At 32.9% G+C, this 24,371-nt stretch overlaps 1 protein-coding gene across 1 annotated transcript in view; it reads left to right on the top strand.

Moving 5' to 3' along the window:
* Positions 1-15,048, top strand: part of LOC146531669 (uncharacterized) — a 74,790-nt gene extending 59,742 nt beyond the window's left edge. The window contains exons 3-6 of the mRNA XM_085198726.1: positions 1-178; positions 2,648-2,787; positions 9,523-9,754; positions 12,381-15,048. Of these exons, the coding sequence (XP_085054852.1) occupies positions 1-178; positions 2,648-2,787; positions 9,523-9,754; positions 12,381-12,481 (651 nt within the window). The 3' untranslated portion in view covers positions 12,482-15,048. The remainder of the gene's footprint in view (positions 179-2,647; positions 2,788-9,522; positions 9,755-12,380) is intronic.
* Positions 15,049-24,371: the final 9,323 nt, after the last annotated feature.

Raw genomic sequence — 24,371 nt, 5'->3', positions numbered from 1 at the left:
TACGAAACCCGAGCTTTCAACAGCAGCGGTGTCTCCATAACAAATAGTTCTTGTGACTCCATGGCTTGTGTGATCAGTATTAAGCCAGAAGCCGGCACTGCAAGGTACACCTGCGAAGTATCAAGTGAAGGGCCAAGATTTGCTGTTGATAGGAAATCTGCTAATATGACGTTGGCTGGTATGTTTTTATATGTTTTTTCACTTAAGAAATGATTATTTAAGAAGCAACACAAAATTCGGTGGAAAGTGGGGAACGGATGTGTTTTAACGGTGAACGGAGTGTCTCAACATTATGTCCACAGGTTCCATCTGCCTAACCTGCTCTGGGATACAGTGTAAACCTGAAAAAATATATATTTAAACTAGCGACCCCCTTGCGGCTTCGCCCGCTTTTACTACTGGATTATTCATATAATGTATGTTTGCAAAGCACTTAAGATAATGTGAAAATTAATTAAACCCTTATGCAACCCGCATTTTCGTAGTTTCAATTAGGATTTTCCAATTGTTTTACAGCAGCAAGGATTTTTTAGTAGGTATAGTAATTTTAAATCTGTGCTACTAATCTTTTCAAGTACTTATTAAAATATATTTAAATTACTATTTTAGATAGTTAAATGACTTTAAATAATACATTCAACTCGAATTATCCAATACGTGCAAACGCATCTAAATCTTCGTTGCTATAAAGGCAGGCGGGTTTTTTTTTTTTCGAGCTTGTGGTTAATGCTGAAGAGGGTATTCTGTCCCTGATGAAAAGCAAGCACTACGTGGCTGCCTGTGACGAAAATTAAATAGAATGCATTGGCCGGGAATCGAACCCGGGCCGCCCGCGTGGCAGCCGAGCATTCTACCACTGAACTACCGATGACTGCTCATGACGCGCTTGTATAAGCAAAACATCGCGGGGCGCGTTTCGCAGCAAGGATGTTTTAATAATGTAACAACTTCTAAAGTACTTATTAAAATTAAAAACAGAAAAGACAGTTTTGATCTACATTAAATGGCCAACGTAACTAATATACTTATTTATATGCTGAGAGTAAGGGATAAGTGAAACTTGACTCGATACAGCTGATGTGTGAACGGCGTGATGTGTCAATAATTAAATGCGTTTTTCTCTAAAACTATTCGCAATTTCGAAATAGTTTAAAAAGCAAATTTTATCTTCGTTTAACGTAGAAATTTAATAAAGTATTTTAAAGGATAAGGATTAATACCATTATGGAGAAATATCCCTCACAATAAAAAATATATTGAAATTACTATTTTTAGACAGAAATATGATCACTACACGTTATTCTTAAAAGATACGAATATGCCATCGCGGACTTTTTTGTGGATGTTATTAAGAGGAACAATACTCCAGTACATTTTTTTCATGTAGTATTTACCATTAAAGCAGCGCATGCGCCAAAGTGTCTCAGCGGGTAGGACTTTATACACATTTATCGTATTTATGTTAATTTACATAAGAATGTACAAATAATAAACTATATATAAACCTTCCCTGAGAAATACTCGACCTAATGATGAAAACCGCATAAAAATCCGTTGGGTGGTTTAGAAGAAGAAGAGTTAGAAAGTTCAGACAGACACAAAAAGCGACTTTGTTTTATAAGATATAGGATAATTATAGTTAACTACAACAAGTGCTACAAATGTGCTCAGAGCTATAAATTACCTTTACAGAGCCTCACTGTACATGTCCTGGCCATCATCACTAGATCGATGATATGACCTAAGCATCTTGCAAATGATAGATTTTATGGTGATATTACTTTTGCGAACATCATATAAATATGATGTTGATTGAATACAAAAAATTCTACGCGCAAAAAAACTTAAAATTTTATATTGAAAACTATATAAAATTTAAGATTTTTTATTCATATACGAGTATGTGTGTATGTGTAGAATTGTCTATTTCTGGATGCCTTTGTGAATTTTGATGACGCTCACTTTTGTCAGACAGTGCACAAAGATTAATTGAATTTCTGAACAAAAATATGAGGATTCGAATGAAATTTTACTTTGGTAGCAATTGTTCGTCCTCCTTGTATTTTCATAATATTTTAGATAGATACTTTTATTTCCATTTTTCGCCTACTTTAAAGACATTTCATTAAATCTTTCTACTTTGTAAATCAATAGATTTAAAAAAATAAATGATTTCTGTAAACATTAACTATCACTCTTCATAAGCGTTGAGATTTACTTTTGTGAATGTTCATTCATCATGTGAAATTGAACTCACAACCATTGAGCTCGCATAGTTACACGTATTCCAACTACACTATACTGCCATCATGTTATAAGGAACAAAAAACTAAAGAAAATAGTGTTTTACCACTTTAATATCACTAAATAACAAATAAAACGTTCTAGGAAATAAAACGCGGCATTTGAGTTCGACTACGCTTTTTTTAGCTTCAAAATAGGGTAGGCAGACGAAACCGTTAAAACACTTCCGTTTCTCACTTTACCCCGAATTTTTGAGGCACTGCGTGTTAAGTGCTGGAACTTGATGCTGCACTTTGCCTTGTTACCAAAGCGTGACATTTGAAATACTAATTTTTTTTTATCTACACTGCGTGAAAATGTGGTTCTACAAATATATTCATATATATCATTTTTTCTCATACAGTGCTACCAGAATATGAACCGCTCATCACTGGCCTACCTACCTTTGTGAACGCTGGAGAACAAGCCTTCGTGAACTGCACCTCTGACTATTCGCTGCCAGCTGCAACCATTGATTGGTTCGTTGATGCTGAACCTCAAGAGGTGATAATATATTTTTTTAAAAAGCTTATAAAATTTTTAAAGTAACATAATTTGAACTAACGTCTTTTGGGATCCATCCAAACGCACTGACAAGTAAGCCATACGCTCTTATTAAGCTTTGTGGAAATTATTATAACATACTATTACAACGTAAAATGTTTAAATGTACATCGACTTGTACTTGAAATTTGAAGGGCTGTCCCATAAACTTTTTGAGGGTTAAACATAAAATAAATGTCAATATATTCAGTACATTTCGTAACAAACAAACATACTTTCAATAAAATACATACATATAGTGGGAATCGAACTCACGACCTACTGTAACATGTTACTAAAAGAAACCGATATATGCAATTTGTTCAAAGAAAGCAAGAAAATTTGTATGAAAAACACGTATTCAATCCCGATCGAAATGATTATCGGTATGTTGAAGATAACATAACGATATCTACGACCATATAGAAATATGGTATATGGTATTGAGGCTGTCGTGAAGGTTGCGGATTCAGTTTCCACCTGGAGAAAAGAGTAGTTTTTATTTTCTCACTCTGATAAGAAGACAACACGCGGCGTTGAGTTCCGCTATTTAATATGGAAATATAAAAATGTCTTCTTTGAAAATAAAATAAATTAAGAAGCTTTCGGTGACAATCAGCTTGAGACCAGCATTACGTTGTCCGGATCTAAAAAGCAGTTTCGAGGCAAATCTCATCTCATAACGTTACCATGAGATGGGTGAAACTAAGGACATAAGACTCGCTTGCATTGGATATAGTTTTGTATAGCGCTATAGTAAGAGTTAATAATATATTCAGTGGCTTTAACTTCTCTCTCTCTCTCTTTATGCTGTATGAGTATGAAAAATATTCGAAAAAACCTTATATATGTATAATATGGCCCATGAACCATCAATTTAAACTTCACAAGAACTAAACCTTTATTAGAACGACAAACACTGCGATCTTTACTTACCTCTTTCACCTAGTTCACTCTCAATAGCCTCTTCATACATGTGCTTCTCTTGTTTTTACTTGACCTTACTACTCCAGTATAATCGATACTTTGTTCTTAAAGGTCAACGGAGGTCTCCTTTGCTTTTCTTACCACTTGCCATTCCTGTTTTTTTGCATTTCTTTCGTATCGATACTTACTCCTTAAAACTGTGCAATACTCATATCATATCAGCGAGGACGATATCTTCATACATTTTTAGAAATTTAGTAGATAAAGGGAATTAAAACACTACCCTACTATATAAGAGACACAATGTCAAAATAAAAAAAAACTTCTAAGCCTTAAACAATAGATATTACAAATATTTGCTAACAATGACATTAAAAAATATATTATCGCATCACATATTCAGTGTTCACATACTTTACCATGAAAGAGGGACACATCCAAACAGATATTGAGTATAAAATCAAATGAGAAAAGCATTAACGTGTCATCTCCCGACGCTATCGTATTCGGGATCTTGTTTTCAGCAAAGTATTCTCCTTTTACCCAATATTGTCTTTGTACATTATGTACATGGTACGGTATATGTGTTTTATTGTATTCACTGTTGAGCAGATGTAAGAAATATATATTATATATATGAACAGATAAAAAGTGTCAAAATGACGGTGTTATGTTCCGCTATACAATATTCAAGATTAAAGTTAAATTATAATTAGTAACTTCACACGTAACATCTGTATCCCGCATATAAATGGTAGACATAGGTAATCTAGTGTTAAAACACGCCGTTCCCCACCTTCTGCTGAATTTTCGAGGTATTGCGTGTTGAGTGGCGGAACTCAACGCACGCTTTTGCTTTGGTACCAAAAAGAATAAATAATAATTAATTCTCACGAGTGGAGATCGACAAACTAAATGAATGAGCTCGGCGTTTAAGTGCGCTGCCCAAATGTCTTCAAAAATATTGTGAATAGTGGGGAATGGAGCGTCCTAACACATTTCGTCTTATTTGTGCGAGAAAATGCGTAAAGTAGAGAAAAAAAGATTCATGATTCTGCACATAGCAGGTTAGGCAGAGAAAACCTGGAAACCTAGTGATGACATTCCGTTTCCATTACATTTCTGTTTCCCATTTTCCGCGGAATTTTAGAGGCTTGAGAGGCGGAACTGAACACAACTCTACCTACCTCAGTTCTCAAAAAAAAGATTAGTAAAATATATGACAAGTTAAACATATGAATTTCCATGCGAAAGTCTTACAAGATTTTCAAAATAATCCAAGGGTGAAAGTGCCATGTAAATTGAATGGTTATAGCTAAGGATCTGTCGTTATCCTGAAAGGGTAACATGTGACGTCACATGTTGCTCGCCTGTTACTTTAAATAGCTTATCAAATTGAAATTTACATATATGTATGTATTATACAGCATAGATCAGATTAGCTATGTAATAAGTTAACATACACATTTATTCTTAATACAGAAAATTCCATTCCTTCGATGTTTTGAAGTAAAATATAATTTTATAATTGTGACTGACATAAGTATCAGTCACAAATTAAGCGACTGACACTTATGTCAGTCACAACGAATGTAAACATTCGATACAATAAAAATAAATACTCCATCAACGTTGGGAAGTAATAGCAATGGTTTTAGAAAAATGCATATTAGTACATATTTTATCCATACTACTACCTCGTTAAATTATCCAAAAATATAATTTTTAACTGAACCTTCCGACCCTAAAACTGAAGTGGTTCGTAGCTGTGAGATGCTAATTGAAATATTTAACAAGCCCCGCTCTTCCTTCAGACCTTGCTGTGAACACTACTTTTTTGTAAGTTACCAATTATTTTTGTTGATGCTTGCAAAAAATATTAGTTAGGTTTGCTTCAACTAACTTAGGAATTAAATGGTTTTTTATAATAAGGTTTTTAGTTTTATTTGTATTTAACAGGTAGAAAACTGTCATTTCTACACGTAACCTCTGAGCTTAAAACTTAAAAATACACTTTTACTTGTTACTTACCATGTTTTTTTCCAAAAATGTTATTATTTCCAATGCTTTTTCCAAAAATGTTATTAATTCCAAATATGTTGCCCCTAAAACAGATGTTAATATGTTTTTTTTGATGGAAAAGAACCAGGCCAACGAGCGTTTGGGTCACCAAATGATATTAAGTAGCTTATATATCAGATTAATATATAAGTTACAATTTATGTAAAGATTTTGTATAACTTGACTTTGATATAACAATAAGATTGAGCGGGCGAAGCCGCGTCGGGGGCGCTAGTTTATTATGAAATTACTTTCTATAACAAAAATCTGATCACGTAAATCTTTAATAAGTCATCGCAATTGGGTGAACTATTTGGACGACTGCGATTTGGTAAATTATATTAATTTGATAATGTCATTTGGTTTCGATATCACAATTGGTTTATTAATTCAGTCACGTAATTGTCGTTGTCTAAAATATTAAATAGTAAGTGGTAAAATATAGGCTTTTGTTCTCAAATTTTAATAAAAGTGCATAAGTTCTTTTTGGCAATATAAAATATACCGATTTTAAATACAAATATATATGTTTTTTCTGTTGAATATTTGAATTAATTGCAGATATACATGTGATCTCGAGATAAATGCTCTTGACACATGGACAGGCAGACAAAATAGTGATCACATAAGAGTTTTTACATTTTGAGGCACGGAACCCTAAAAAGGATGAATAAGAAGGAAGTCAGTATTAAGACAATTTAGTGACTAATCAGTGAGCGCAAATGAAAATGATTAATTCCCTCGAGTTGATGTCCACTACGACGGAGTGACAACGGAAGACTGACGACTTTGCAAAAATGAAAATATTTATATCATAATCATAAACTTTCCTAAAATTATAACTGGTGCTTGGAAAATCTCTGCTACTTTTTCCTATTTTTTTTTTTTAAAGAAATATAATAAGATATGATATCAGAACATATCCATTAAGAGGAAACAGCAACATAAGAAGAACATTAGACAGCTCGATTTGAACTTCGGACACGCGTCAGCATTAACTCGCAGTTAGAACACTCGGTCGAGTTCTAGTAATTCACTTCTAAAGTTTGTGTTAAGTGAGATTTAGTTACGAGAAATACGTACGTCCATAAATGCCTGTGGCACAGTAGTGTTTAAGGGGTTAAATGTAATTAGTAATAGATTCAAATTTTATTTTGATTTAGTTTATAAATGTTTTATTGTGACAATGTTTTGAAATTGAAAAATGCATGAAATAGAGGGGAGACCTTTCATTCCCTACTTTCCACCCACTACTAACCCTTGTAAATTGAATGGCGGAACCCAGCACCGCGTTCTCTCTTATTACTAGAGCGAGAAAATGAAAATAATTCATTCCCCCAAATACAAATTGTCAACCATCTCATTTTCAATCAGGCCACTAAATAAGAGGGATAACGTAAAATCTCATGTAAAATACATCAATAAATCGATCACCCACTAATAAATTCCATTAGGCGTAGATCAGTACAATTGAATGTGTCCAGCGAACCAAACTGAACTGTAATGGAGCGGAAAAGTCGACTGAGTGCCTGATGTACTAGATTATGGAATTACGGGGAATTACCGAAGTATTCGGATATTATGGATAATTGAGAGTGCTTAGTGGTTGTTGTCAGTTATATACTATAGATTTGTTTTCACGCGTTTTCCCGCATTACAGGGCAGGGCAGATTGAGGAGGAAGAAGAGGGAGGCGAAATTAAATACGACGTAACTGCGTATATAAAATATATTTTAATAAGGCAACGAGAACGTTACTAACAAATCGTTCAAAGAAATTTTAGTTTTTTCTTTCCAATTACATAAATGTAGTAATATATTGGTAATATTTATACGAGTAAATGTTGCAATTTATAAATATTGGATTTTTCACTTTTCAACCAAAACCTATAGTGGTCAGTGAACGCCTGAACGCTAAAGGAAAATGTTTTATTCAATATAGAAGAATTTAATATTACTTATTGAAAGTCAAGACTCTACCATCTGTTAGAAAAAAAGTAATTTTGCTTTAAGAAAATCGAAAGAAATATTTCATCAATATTTCTTTTGCAAATCTGTCTCAATATGAAATAGTAGCCAGAGTCAATTCCCATTCGGAATCTATAACGTTGAGTTCCGCTACTCAGCACTGTCTTGAGAATTCGGCAGAAACTGGAAAACGACAGTGTCTTAATGAGAACGGAGTATCTTAACTTTAGGTTTCCAGGTGTTCTCTTCCTACTCTGCTTTGTACGGGATACAGCGTGGAATTAAAATAATGTACATGAATATAGCTATTTCGTTATTTCCAATTATGACGAGTAAGCGCATTTAAATATGTTTTTTGCGACAAAAGGCAGCAGAACCTAGTGTTAAAATATTCCGTTCGCCACTCTCTAACTAATTTTGGAAATTTTACATGGTAAGTAGTGTAACTTAGCGCCACTTTTTATATACCAGAGATCATTCCCCTAAGTGGGAATCGAACCTACACGTTCCACGACAGCCTCAACATATTATAGTATGAAAATAATATTTTAGTAAACTATTAAGTTATCTCCAACAAAGCACGCTGAGTGAAAACGACACTGACAGAAGTCGACAAGTATTATGTTCTCGTTGTTGACACATTTTAAAACTGCTTACCAAATTAATGTTAAATTTGAATTGTAGAGCAATATATATAATTTTAATGGTGTCACATATTACTTAGTACTTTGCTTTTTTTTAAGTTATTGAAATTAAAATTATTTTTTTAATATATTGTTGTTTATATGAATTGTTGTTTATATTTTTTTGAAAGTTTACTTTTTTCAATTCTTCTCCTGTGATATGTGTTTCGCTGCTGTATGACAGTATCAGCACCAGTGCTGACGTATCAACGTCTCATCAATACAGCTAATTCTAATACCGATTGCAATCCTCTTTTCCACAACCCATTTCGTATTTTCCGTCTCTACTAAACACTTATAAAGTGTAAAAGACTAATTTAAAATAAAATCAGCTTCACGCTGTATCCCGCACACAGCAGGTAAGCAGAGGAAATTTAGTGTTAAGACACTCCGTTCCTCATTTTCCACAAAATTCTGGAGGTATTGCGTGTCTAGTGGTGGAACTCAACCCCGTGTTTTGCCTCAACACCAGAGAGAAATGTTTAATTTTCTCAAGTGGGGATCGAACCCACAACCATTCGCGATTACAGTCACACTTTGTGCCCCTGCGCCACCACTGACTTCACCTAAAAGCTAGTATATTACAATATAACAATATCAATAAGTTACCAAATCAATTTAGAGTAGTCCCAATCGAAGCCACACTGATGAGTTTCCGGCGTTAATGGGACATAAGTCAATTGATTTGTAATCATTCAGTATGCTTGCTAAGTATGAATTACTGTATGGGGTCAGTGAGAAATGGTACACTGGCGTGGTCTATTGATGTTTGGTTGGTAATAGGTTCGAATATGACATGGTTATTGCTTTCACGCTGTAATTTAACTTTTGCATATAGAAGCAATAGAGAGACGCGATCTATGGTTTAGACTTGTGACGGATCTATCCTTTCATTGTTACTTGTAATTAATCTATCTGTATAGTTTAAATAATAATATTATTTTTATCGTTCTTTTAAACTGCTAAGAAATATAGTTTTAATTTTTTTTTTCAGAATTTCCAAGACGACGTTTAACACACAATGTATTAAAATAATCCAAAAAATTACTTTCCAACAGGATCCAGTAATAACAGGAGAGACTCACATCTCAGGAGCCGATGGCGATGGTCTTCGCGCCTCCTGGAGGACTCTCCATGTGTTTCCAGATGACTACGCCACGCATCGTGGGTACTTGGCGTTGGAGTGTCGAGCCACCTTACCCACCAGGCCAACGCATGTACGGAGCATGGCTGTGCGATTGTACGTGGCCAGTCGACCTCACATATCATCTTATATGTTAAGTAAAAATAGTAAGTATGTTTTTGTTTTTTTTTTACGTTTAGAGAAGTACTCCAGTTAAGGAGCATAAGTGTGCGATAAGTATTCGAATCCCACTCTAGGAAAAAATAGAGGAATAATGCGTAATATTTTTATTTCTTCCCTTTGGTAACGAGGCTTACCGCTGCTTTCAGTTTCGCCACGCAGCAACACGGCGGAAAGTGGGGAACATGTCTTAATGGGAACGGAGTGTGTTAACGCTAGGTTCCCAAACTCTCTGCTATCTTTGGGATACAGCGTGAAGCTAAAAAATAAAATATAACAGTAAGTAAGCATGGAACCCACGACCATCTAATTTACAATCTGTTGCAATTGAAATTTTAAACCCATGTAAACGTACAATAAATCACGTCTTTCCTTATCTTTATCGTACTCTCTTCATATCTAAAAGAATATGAAAAGTAATTTTTGTTATACATTTTTTTCTTCAACGACGCTAATAATACATTTTATCTCCATTATTGCTACGAAGGGAATGCCTTTACGCGATTTTTCATAGAAAAATGTTAAATTACACTCTGACATGTAAAGAATTTAACAAATTGTATCGGGTGTTCATAAATTATGAATATAATATGAAAGGCTGGTAACGCTTTTATGAAATATTTTCGTTTCTAACATTTACTCTCATAAAAAAGACTATAATACTTCAATTTTTCTATAGATATTTTTGTTCAATTTCTTAGGCGAATGAATATTTTCATACAATTTCTTCTCTGTATTATTAATTTGTAAGTATTATTTCGTAAAATATTATTCATATACATAATATATATGCTTGTATCATATTACTAACTAGCGACCCATTTGCGGCTTTACGCGCTTAAAACTACTTAATTATAATATAATTTTAAAGATGTATACGAAAATTGAAATATCCATACTATTTTCAACTAACTCAATAAAACAGTTATTTTGTAGCAATTACGTGAAACATTATTCTTTATATTGATATAGCTGTTTTATTTATGTAGGTACTTATTTAAGTAAAACAATCAATAACTAAGTTTGCCAAAGTACAACAATGAAAACTGCATTTTAATCGGTTAAGCCATCTCAGAAACACACAAACCGACAAACAGACCAAAATTTTTAAAAATCATTGCTTGGATTATATTACATTAATATATTATGGTAATAAAAAAATGTATCAATCTTCCATATACAGACACGCGATCCGTTACAATTTTAAATATATTAAAATATAGATAGTATAGTTTTAACAAACTTTACCTTAATTTAGAAACATTTTATTAACTATACGAATAAAGCTAGAGTAAGTTTCTATATAAATATAGTATAAGAAATGGCTGCACAAATAAAATGTCAATGGTTGAGGTCGAAGAGAGCTTAATTTTATTGCTGGGCGTTATTTGCCCTTTAATGGGCGTCGTTAAGGCACAAAGTAATGTAAAAAAGTTTGCTCGAGCTTTTAATTTGCTATGTTCCTCTTCAATCTGTGCTGTTTTATAGTTTGAGTTGCAAAATTAAGTTTTTTTCTTGATCTTCTTTTGTTTGTTTATCAGCACACGGGTGTGACTGTAACGCAACGTTTGTGGGTTCGATCCCCACAGGGGGAATGAATTATTATTTGTTAATATTTTCATTTCTTCACTCTTGTATCAAGGCCAAGGCATTTAAAAATTGAAGCACCACGTTTAAAAAAACGATCTGTCTTAACACGAGGTTTCCTCTGCCTACCCTGCTGTGTGCGGGATCCTCTAACTCCTATTTCTATATCTTCCTCCTTTTTGGAAAATAATTCAGTTGAAAAGGAACCTGCACTAACCTCAATTCCAAGACTAGCAACCTATAAACCAATAGCCATATATTTGAAGAAATGCAATAATCTTTGTGCTGTAAGTTTATTTATATCGGCGCCGCGCAGTCTCCAGCAGATTCACTGCCGCAGAAATATTACTTGAAAATGCAAATACTAAGAAATAGTAGAGATAAAGTTATTTGAAACGTATGAAACGAAATTGTTCTATTTATGTGTTATACTATAGAATGGGTGAAGTCGAATTTTGCGGTTAGTTTATTAGTGTGAAAGAAATTGACACCGCATAGAAACGATATCTCGTGATGGTTGTAGGTTCGATCTCAGAAGATAGCTCACTTGTTTCATTAGATATATTAAATAAATAGATATATTTTTTCTCTAGACCGAGTATCGAGCTAAATATTTTTTTAAATATTTTTTAAAACGATATGACAATTAAAGGGAAGGCAATTTGCACAGGACATATTTGCAGAACAAAAAAAAGTTTTTAATAATTATTTTAACAATTTTAAGCTTTGTCACTCTTCAATAATCAACTTTTCAATAGAATACTTCAAGGGTAAAATTTCCAAACAAGCTTTTTGCGGTAAAAATAATTTGGAAATGTCCTCCTGTAACACCTGTATGATTTTGTAGATGGATCTACCAAAAACCCTGTATATTTACTTTGTGCTTTACTTATCAACAATTTTTTTTTTACTTTAGGTGTCCATGTCCAGAGATCTATGTAAAATTTTAATAAGGTGCAACTCTACAAATACATCTAGAACTAGATATCCCATCACCATTATTGATACATACAATATTCCTTCCAGATGCTGTCGGTAAGAGTGGTGGCTCAAAATTAAAGTACGAATTCATAACGTGGACGTTTTTTCTACTATCAAGAAACCTTGTGCCTTGCTTAGTGAAATAAAGTGAAAGATTTACATTATTGTTTCAAATATGTGAAGCTATTAGAAAGAAGATGAAGAAATTATATTATACGTATGTTAAAAATATATATGTTTTTGTCAATTATGTATAGATATGTTATTTTTTAAATAGTGCTTTGTTTATTTTCATGTATCATTTGAAAGATGTGGGATAAGCAGATAGTATCAGTTTTCCATTAAATGTCTTTCTAACGACTTTTCAGTCTAATGTTCTAGAAAAAAAAGCAGCTTTATGTGTTTTCCCGAGGACGGGTTTGATTTTGGGTTTGGAAGCTAAAAGTGTTTCAGAAACTTATATATTAAATCAGAAAGTAGAGAAATGCTTATCCCATATGATACAGAATATAAATAAAAATTATCAATAAAAAATTGCAGCCAATTTTTTTTTAATTTACTATATATTTCTACTTTACAAATATTATTTAGATCTTGTTTTAAATTGATTTAGTTGGGAAAGTTGAAAATGGTGGATATTTTAATTAAAAATATTAAATATTTAAAATACATACCCACATATCGTTCATGAAGTACAACGAATGGCGTAATTGCAATAAAAAAAAAATTTTAAAAAGACAAAAATATTTCAAAACGTTGATATCGTTTTATCGAATGTTTTAAAAGTGCAAATACGTCATTGTTGTACCAATTAAGCGATATGTAACACTTCCAAAACTAATGCACTTACTGTACAGTACGTAACTCATAGTGTGTCGTTTGTGTAACAACGATTATAATATACTTATATTAATTAAGATTAAATATGATTATTTATATTTAATTAACATTAAATGTATTTTTAAATTTAATAATTTAATATATCTAGCTATCGTCGAGTTTGGAGTGCAAATTGTTTCATTTCATTTTTTCTTTTTTTTTTCATTTCAAGCTAAGAAATATTTTTATATTTTACTTTAAATATTTTAAGTCTGTACTTCTGCAGACCAAACTTTTGTTTCCCTTTAACCCAGACGATAGCTAGTTAAAACAAAATAATACGATGTAATTGTAACTTTATAGGTAATATTATAATTTTATATACATTATCTATGTGCCAATTATATTTGTGATTTGTTATCTATATTTAACGATTTTAATTTAATTATTAAATAAATATGTTTGCTTGTATTGTGGACTTGGTTATATTTTAATGATAATAAAAAATAGTAAGTCGTCAGTGACTGACTGCAACCACGACGGTTCTAGGTTCAATTCCCATTTGTAACAATAAACTATTCTCATTACTTCGCCCTTCGTAAGAAGAGCAAGTACAATCCTTCTTTGGTAGATAAAATGCGCGTTCAGTTCCGCTCCTCCATGTGATATGTCTTAAAATAAGGTGGAAACTCTAGGTTCCCTTGAAAGAAAACATTAATTTTTAGCAAATTTTATGCATACATCAATTGGAGAAAATCCTCCTTTTCTTCCTTTTGCTATACGTATTGGGTGATATATCATCCAAGCAGGACCAGAAATACAAGCTGAGTGGAGAACGAAAGAGAAAATTTTCATTATTGTACACAGATAGATAGATACTATATTCAAACAGAACATAATTTGTGTAGAGTCAAATCACAAAAACATTAAACACTCACACCAACCGGACACCCAATCCATTATACCTATGTATATTAAAAATAAATTTATTCTAGTATGTAAATTGCCTTTGTTTAAATAACATTATTATATTTATACCTACCTACATACCTACTTTCGTATAATAAATGTATGTACATACATACTACACTCTTTCCCGCATATCTGGAAAAGGGGAGGTGACATAGTGATAACATACTACGTTCCCCTCTTTCAGCTCAATTTTCAAGGCAAAAGTTAGATAAGAATATTTTGAATGAAGTTCTGTAATTCAACTTTAAAATAAAGCTTAAAACTAAAATAAATTGATATTTAATTTATACTGCATATACCTATTATATTTGATCGTGAACACTCGTATCTTATATCAATATCTTTTATATATTTCCCTTCAGCTTTACAAAAGGTAAATTGAAAGGATCCCGTTCATTTAGCATTCATTGGTTTAGGCTAGAGATTTTCTTTTGTTACTTTACTTTACTTCACTCTAGTTAATTTAAGCTAAACTATATTTGAACTATGTAATGAAATTGTATGGATATTTTACAGTTTAATTTAAACGATTACGATATTAACATGCTGTATTATTCGTTAATTAGCTAAATTTTTAATTTTGGTAGAGGCCGTCGTAGCACAGTGGAGCAGTGTAAGATTCGACCGCGATAGTTGTGGTTTCGATCTCCACTTGGAGATTTTTTCAATTTTTTTAACTTCATTTCCATTAAATATTTAATTAAATCAATTGGGAATTACACCCACAACTGAAAAAAAAATACAAACAAACATATTTACTTACTGTAACTATTATATTTTTTAATTTATTTTTAGAAGACAGCTCTATTATTTTGTCTTTTCTTGTCTTGTAGTATAAATACTTTTTTTTTGTAAACTTAAATAAATACATTGTACAGGATAAATAAAAATCTGTGTCAATAATAAAATTATTGAAAGCATATTATTGTGTTGTTTTATTATGATTATGCCTTTTTCTGTGTATATACACTATATACATAATTAAATAAATATAATTATAATAAAATATAAATAAAAAAATATCTAATTAATAATATTTTAAAAATTTTATATTTATAAAATAATTGAACTGGTACTGAACGTATAAATAAATGAAACTAAAAAAAATGATAATTTTGACTTTCACCGTTTCTGCAGTCTGGATCAATAGATGCCATTGCCCCAAAATGAAATATAATTTCAAAGCGTACTCTAGCTGAACGAGTATATGGTTCGCCGATATTTGATTGAGAGCTAGCGTACAATTTATTTAATGGGCTTCTTACGTTTAATTGAGGGCTTCATGGCGCAGTGATCATCATCTGATTGTAAATGCAATGGTATTGGGTTTAATTCTTATTTTGGGGGATTATTTTATTATCTAAACTACGCTTGAACTATGAAATTATATATTTTTTATTGTTTTATTTGTTAAATTAATAATATTTGCTTTTAAATAACAATATTGTTTTAGACACAACATCTATATCCTATCTTATCTTATCTTATCCTATATCTTATAAAACAAAGTCGCTTTTTGTGTCTGTCTGAACTTTCTAACTCTTCTTCTTCTAAACCACCCAACGGATTTGGATGCGGTTTTCACCATTAGGTCGAGTATTTCTCAGGGAAGGTTTATATATAGTTTATTATTTGTACATTCTTATGTAAATCAACATAAATACGATAAATGTGTATAAAGTCCTACCCGCTGAGACACTTTGGCGCATGCGCTGCTTTAATGGTAAATACTACACGAAAAAAATGTACTGGAGTATTGTTCCTCTTAATAAGATCTACAAAAAAGTCCGCGATGGCATATTCGTATCTTTTAAGAATAACGTGTAGTGATCATATTTCTGTCTAAAAATAATAATTTCAATATATTTTTTATTGTGAACGATATTTTTCCATAATGGTATTAATCCTTATCCTTTAAAATACTTTATTAAATTTCTACGTTAAACGAAGATAAAATTTGCTTTATACACTATTTCGAAATTGCGAATAGTTTTAGAGAAAAACGCATTTAATTATTGACACATCACGCCGTTCACACATCAGCTGTATCGAGTCAAGTTTCACTTATCCCTTACTCTCAGCATATAAATAAGTATATTAGTTACGTTGGCCATTTAATGTAGATCAAAACTGTCTTTTCTGTTTTTCATTTTAATAAGTACTTTAGAAGTTGTTACAATATCAAAAAATCCTTGCTGCGAAACGCGCCTCGCGACGTTATGCTTATACAAGCGAGTCCGCCGCGCCCGCCTGCCTTACACGCATCGGTGGTTCAGTGGTAGAATGCTCGCCTGCCACGCGGGCAGCCCGGGTTCAATTCCCGGCCGATGCATTCTATTTAATTTTCGTCACAGGCAGCCACGTAGTGCTTGCGTTCAGGGACAGAATACCCTCTTCAGCATTAACCACAAGCTCGAAAAAAGAAACCCGCCTGCCTTTATAGCAACGAAGATTTAGATGCGTTTGCACGTATTGGATAATTCGAGTTGAATGTATTATTTAATGTCATTTAACTATCTAAAAATAGTAATTTAAATATATTTTAATAAGTACTTGAAAAGATTAGTAGCACAGATTTAAAATTACGGTACCTACTAAAAAATCCTTGCTGTGTAAAACAATTGGAAAATCCTTATTGAAACTACGAAAATGCGGGTTGCACTAGGGTTTAATTAATTTTCACATTATCTTAAGTGCTTTGCAAACATACATTATATGAATAATCCAGTAGTAAACGCGGGCGAAGCCGCAATAGGGTCGCTAGTATCTTATAAAACAAAGTCGCTTTTCGTGTCTGTCTGAACTTTCTAACTCTTCTTCTTCTAAACCACCCAACGGATTTTTATGCGGTTTTCACCATAAGGTCGAGTATTTCTCAGGGAAGGTTTATATATAACTAGCGGCCCGCCCGCGGTTTCACCCGCGTGAACTATGTTATTATTAATTTCTGTCTCCATGGCTACGTCCTACTGACGTCTATGCAAAATTTGAGACTCCTAGCATTTGTAGTAACGAAGTTTCATACAAACTTTCAACCCCAAAAACAACCCCTTAGAAGTCGAATATTACAAATTCCCGTCTTAGCGAGCACCTACGTCCTATAAATAACTCCTATGCAAAATTTGAGATTCCTAGCACTTGTAGTTTCCGAGATTTCGTGATGAGTGAGTGACCTTTCGATTTTATATATATAGATTTATTATTTGTACATTCTTATGTAAATTAACATAAATACGATAAATGTGTCTAAAGTCCTACCCATTGAGACACTTTCGCGCATGCGCTGCTTTAATGGTAAGTACTACATGAAAATAATGTACTGGAGTATTGTTCCTCTTAATAAGATCTACAAAAAAGTCCGCGAGAGCATATTTTTATCTTTTAAGGATAACGTGTAGTGATCATATTTCTGTCTAAAAATAGTAATTTCAATATATTTTTTATTGTGAGGGATATTTTTCCATAATGGTATTAATCCTTATCCTTTAAAATACTTTATTAATTTTCTACGTTAAACGAAGATAAAATTTGCTTATTACACTATTTCGAAATTGCGAATAATTTTAGAGAAAAACGCTTTTAATTGTTGACACATCACGCCGTTGACTCATCAGCTGTGCCGACTTAAGTTTTACTTATCCCTTACTCTCAGCATATAAATAAGTATATTAGTTACGTTGGCCATTTAATGTAGATCAAAACTGTCTTTTACTGTTTTTTCATTTTAATAAGTACTTTAGAAGTTGTTACAATATCAAAACATCCTTGCTGCGAAACGCGCCCCGCGACGTTTTGCTTATACAAGCGCGGCATGAGCAGTCATCTGTGGTTCCGTGGTAGAATGCTCGCCTGCCACGCGGGCGGCCCGGGTTCGATTCCCGGCCAATGCATTCTATTTAATTTTCCTCACAGGCAGCCACGTAGTGCTTGCTTTTCATCAGGGACAGAATACCCTCTTCAGCATTAACCACAAGCTCGAAAAACCCGCCCGCTATAGAGGCATAGCAACGAAGATTTAGATGCGTTTGCACGTATTGGATAATTGGAGTTGAATGTATTATTTCAGCGCGATATATTTGGTTTCATATTTTTTGTTGTAGTTATTAGTAGGAAGGCTTTTGTTTATAATTTCTTCCGTTTAAAAATAGTCATTTAACTATCTAAAAACAGTCATTTAAATACATTTTAATAAGTACTTGAAAAGATTAGTAGCACAGATTTAAAATTACGATACCTACTAAAAAATCCTTGCCGAGTAAAACAATTGGAAAATCCTTATTGGAACTACGAAAATGCGGGTTGCATTAGAGTTTAATTAATTTTCACATTATCTTAAATGCTTTGCAAACATACATTATATGAATAATCCAGTAGTAAAAGCGGGCGAAGCCGCAAGGGGGTCGCTAGTATCTTATAAAACAAAGTCGCTTTTCGTGTCTGTCTGTTGTTTCTAACTCTTCTTCTTCTAAACCACCCAACGGATTTTGATACGGTCTTCACCATTAAGTCGAGTGTTTTTCGTAGAAGGTTTATATATAGTTTATTATTTGTACATTCTTATGTAAATTAACATAAATACGATAAATGTGTATAAAGTCCTACCCGTTGAGACACTTTCGCGCATGCGCTGCTTTAATGGTAAGTACTACATGAAAAAAATGTACTGGAGTATTGTTCCTCTTAATAAGATCTACAAAAAAGTCCACGAGAGCATATTCATATCTTTTAAGAATAACGTGTAGTGATCATTTTTCTGTCTAAAAATAATAATTTCAATATATTTTTTATTGTGAGGGATATTTTTCCATAATGGTATTAATCCTTATCCTTTAAAATACTTTATTAATTTTCTACGTTAAGCGAAGATAAAATTTGCTTTTCACAATATTTCGAAATTGCGAATAGTTTTACAGAAAAATGCATTTAATTGTTGACACATTCCGCCGTTGACACATCAGCTGTATGTTACTCAAGTTTCACTTATCCCTTACTCTCAGCATATAAATAAGTATATTAGTTACGTTGGCCATTTAATGTAGACCAAAACTGTCTTTTACTGTTTTTCATTTTAATAAGTAGGGGAGAGCGGGGCTAAAAGTTACCGAGGTAAGTTGTTCCGATGGAAATAATTTCGCGGAGAAAAGTGATAGGAATATTTAGTAAACATATAGTGAAATGCAATGTGATAGCGCACCCATGGCCAGCATATTGAACAATCCAGTCGCACCCGAAACCAATGGAATAGCACACGGGTGTCGTTGGTACACGATTGTTAATATTTTTGCATTTCATATTTTTGGTCTATCTCACAAATTTTAACGATTAGCCTCGACTATGTTAGTGTTTTTTTTACATTATATTACCTACTATTTCGGAACACTATTTGTAAATTATTTATGTTTTCTATATCTTATTTATATTTAATTTTTTTTCAACACGTGTTTTTGGGGCTAGATGTTCCCTTTTTTGGGGCATGTTGTGACCTGTTGTTGTGACGAAAAACTTTCGCCAATTCATTTGTACCAATAATAGGATGTAAATATTGTAATTTTTCATACTAAAAAATAATGTAATTTAGTAACATGCGGACTTATGCTCGGAAATCAACTCGAGGTTATGTGTCATATGAGTTGATGCAAAAAGCAGCGGATGTAGTTTTCAAAGATTGCAGGAATAAGATAAAAACTGTTACCAAAGAATTACATATACATATTAAGTGCGAAAACCTAAAGGTATAAAATTTTTGTTTATTATTTTGGTTTAACAAAATCAAAATAAGTTTTATTTTATGTAAAATTATCTTTTACTTTTTAGTTCCGTTGTTTTTCGGTTCGGTTTTTTTCGTTCAAAATTAATTCTTTTTACGATTTTAAGTGATAAGTAACCTTAAAAGGATATTTCTTAAACGAGTTTTGGTTGTGGTGGTAGTGGTTGGTAACGAGTGGCATCTGTTGTGATATGTAAAACTTGACTCAATTAGGTATTATTTTTGTGGAAACTAACATTTTGGTATATTAACAAGAAAATACATAAAAAATATTCGGGCCAATTGGGAACCTCTCCCTTTGTTGAAGTCGGTTGAAAATGAAAACTTCTTTTATGAGGTTGGTTGAAAAGAAATGCAACGATGGGGAATCTTACCTCTTACTAGTATAATTAATATTTACCAAAATAAAAACAAATTTTCTTAATTTTAACCGGATTTTATAATCAGAACCTAACCAAACTTTCATCAAACTATCCTTGAAGTGTATCCTTTCAAATAAGAAAAGAATCATTAGAATCGGTTGGCATGATATTGAGTCATTCGTCATTTTGTCGCACACGTACCAATACAAATTTAATACTTATGTGATTTTCTCATAGACACCATTGTCAAAAATAGACCAAATAAAAATTTGTTCCCACATGGGAAGCACTACCTTTCAAATAAAAAAAAATCATCAAAATCGGTTCACCTAATCAAAAGTTATGAAGTAACATACATAAAAAAAAGAAACAGTCGAATTGATAATCTCCTTTTCTTACAGAAGTCGGTTAAAAAAGATTTGCTTTTGCGTCTGGTGATTATTAATGATACTGTTGGTTATTCCTTAAATAAACAGGCTTTGTTCGATTATTTATTGTTTTTTATTTTGCAAATAATAGCTTTAAAAAATATGGAAACAATTTACCCCGGTCTGTTAACAATTTGCCCCAACTCGGGGTAAGTTGTTACTTTCCGACTTCAGTCATAAAAAAATTCATAACAAAAAAGTCTTACAAAGAATACCCCAAATTACTATTTTAATTGCAAGTCTAGATATGTAAGTTGATTTTGATTTTCTATATATATAAAAGGACTTGTCCTCACTGACTGAGGTAAGACGCACGCACAGCCGTAACCACTGATGGTAGAAACGTGGAATTTGGACAGATGTTTACTTTCGTAATCTGGACGTCCACTAAGAAGGGATTTTGAAAAATTTTAACCCTAAAGAGGTGAAATAGGGGTTGAAAGTTTGTATAGATTTTTTTTTAAATCGGCACCAATTGTTATAAAATTAGAAATTCAGGCTCTTAAAAGTATTTAATTGAACACGTGTTTCATGGTTTTCTAGAATGCAAATAAGGGGTTGAAAGTTTGTATGGAAAAAACTTTAAATCGCCACCGATTTTTATAAAATTAGAAATTTGGACTTAAAAATATTTCATTGAACACATGTTTTATGGTTTATTAGAATTCACTTTCTCGACCCCCCCGTCTAAATACGCAAGCGAAGCTGCGCGCGTCCGCTAGTATTGTATAAATACTGAAATCAAGTATTCGTAGCAATATTTGAGGTTAAAAAAAATCGGAACTTTTGGCCCCGCTCTCCCCTACTTTAGAAGTTGTTACAATATCAAAAAAATCCTTGCTGCGAAACGGCTCGCCACTCGCCATGCGTCCGCCGTGCCCGCTTGCCTTACACGCATCGGTGGTTCAGTGGTAGAATGCTCGCCTGCCACGCGGGCGGCCCGGGTTCGATTCCCGGCCCATGCATTCTATTTAATTTTCCTCACAGGCAGCCACGTCGTGCTTGCTCTTCATCAGGGACAGAATACCCCCTTCAGCATTAACCACAAGCTCGAAAAAAAAAAACCCGGCTGCCTCTATAGCAACGAAGATTTAGTTAGAAGCGTTTGCGTATTGGATAATTGGAGTTGAATGTATTATTTAAGCGCGATATATTTGGTTTCACATTTTTTGTAGTAGTTAGTAGTATGTAGGTTTTTGTTTATAATTTCTTCCGTTTATAAATAGTCATTTAACTATCTAAAAATAGTAATTTAAATATATTTTAATAAGTACTTGAAAAGATTAGTAGCACAGATTTAAAATTACGGTACCTACTAAAAAATCCTTGCTGTGTAAAACAATTGGAAAATCCTTATTGAAACTACAAAAATGCGGGTTGCATTAGGGTTTAATTAATTTTCACATTATCTTAAGTGCTTTGCAAACATACATTACATGAATAATCCAGTAGTTAAAGCGGGCGAAGCCGCAAGAGGGTCGCTAGTATTATAATATAGCACTAAAGTTCCAGCCAATTTAATAAAATAGTATTTTATAGTAACAAGTCGAATAAAATAATTTATATAACAAACACTACATGTCAAGGGAAGATTGCCGAAATACAATTGTGAATTTTAATAAATCAATAAATCAGGCCGTTTCTGAGATTAGCGTGCACGAACGCACAGACAAACAGACAAAAAAACTTTTCCATACAGTGAGTAATCAATTTCAATTTTACTATATGTCTAGACTAAATACGACGTAGAGTTTTGCTACTCAAACCACAAAGTTTCAAAAACTTAGAGAATGGAAAGCGAAGAAGAATGGGGAACAAAGTTCTATGAAGGAATAAGCGTGAAGCTGCTTTTATTATATTTTAATTATATTTACTTCCACGTTTTAAGACAAAACGTAGTTAAATTTGTTAAGTTCCGCCACAAATGAAGTCAAATTCAGACAGAAAGTGAAGACAGGAGTGTCGTCAGAATCGTCGGTGACATTGGGATCTCTGTGTAGGTACCTATATTTCACGAATCATCACCAAATTCATCAATTAACAAAAGAAATGGGGAAAAAGAAGGAATTACTAATTTCATTCCATTCATGAGGCCATTGTGGAGCAAGGGCACAGAAGTGAGATTGTAACGCAATGGTTGTGGGTTCGATCCTCATTCGAGAGAAGGAATTATTATTTCTTAATATTCTCATTTCTTCGTCTGTGACCAAGGCATAATTCTGGCGTTGAGTTCCACCACTCAACATGCAACGTTTCGAAAAATTCAGCGGAAAATGAGGAACGGAATGTCTTAACACTAGGTTCTCTGTGCCTACCCTGCTGTGTGCGGGATACACCGTAAGCAGATTTATTTTATTTACTAGTTTCAGTTGCAAGGCATGTTTGCATGATTTAAAATATATGTAAAGATGGTTTACTTAAACAACAATTAAATTATTATATCAAATCACATAAAGAATATATATAAGAAAAAGAAAACAAAATAAACATGGACATATTCTCTTATAAAATTAGCGTAAAATCCTTTTTATGTACGGATCAAGAATCTATATCTACAGTGGGTAAAAAAAGTATTTGCACACCCTAATTTTTTGATGTTACATCTACAAAAAAACACAATGCTTTTAGTTAATTATTGTATTTAATAGCTTAATCTATATATATTTCGAATTGGTTAATAAAATTTCTCAGAAAATAGAAATTAGAGAATGGGACGGTATAAACACATATTTTAAAGTCAAATAAGTATTTGCACACCAAACGGCTTGTACGTATTTTGTAAAAAAAATCAATAATAAATGAAAGAAAAGACACTTAATATTTTGTGTGCATTCCATTAGCATCAATGATGGCTTGCAATCTCCTTGGCATCGATTCCAATAATTTGGACGTTGTTTAAATCGAGATTTGAGCCCATTTCTCCACCAAAGCACCTTTCAATTAATTTTTATTTAAAAAAATCATTTTCCTCAAATTTCAATCCAGCAGATGCCATGAATTTTCAATTGGGTGGATGTCTGGCGTTTATAGCGGAGTTTTCAGCATTCTACGGACATTGTACATCACCCATTCCTTAGGTTTTCATAGCTGTATGCTTAGGATCATTGTCCTACTGAAAGTAATATGTCTCACTTACGCCTAATTTCGATGCGCTGCAAGACCAAATATCGCGCAACATTTTACCGTAATCTACTGCTTTCATTATTCCTTCGATAAAAGCTAAGTTTCCCACACCATTTGCCGTCATGCAGCCTCAAACCATCACAAGACCACCGCCGTGTTTGACTGTACTATGCACATGTTTCGCCTGAAGTTCAGTATTTGGCTTGCGCCACACAAATATTTGTCTGTCCGCTCCAAAAAGATAAAATTTGCTTTCGTCAGAAAAAAATAAAATTGTACCAAAATTCTAAAGGGGTATTTAAGTATTCTTTCGCGAAAGTTAGTCTTTTTGCTATATTGGCCTCACTTATGAAAGAATTTTTCCTCGCCGTTCTGCTACGAAGACCACCATTACCCAGTACGTTTCTTACAGTTTGGCCACAGGCAACCTTACCTGAACGTGACGCGATATCATTTGCTAAGCTTTGGGCGCTTGTAAATGGTTTATTTGGTACCGATTTTAAAATTTGTCGCCTTTCTCTCGTAGGTACTGAGCTTCTTCAGAAGAACGGACCTTTCCTTATTG

Source organism: Heliconius melpomene, chromosome 15, assembly GCF_056956725.1.
Source record: "Heliconius melpomene rosina isolate 202511_hmr_F chromosome 15, ASM5695672v1, whole genome shotgun sequence".
Lineage (NCBI taxonomy): Eukaryota > Metazoa > Arthropoda > Insecta > Lepidoptera > Nymphalidae > Heliconius > Heliconius melpomene.
This window is presented reverse-complemented; position numbering and strand designations above follow the sequence as displayed.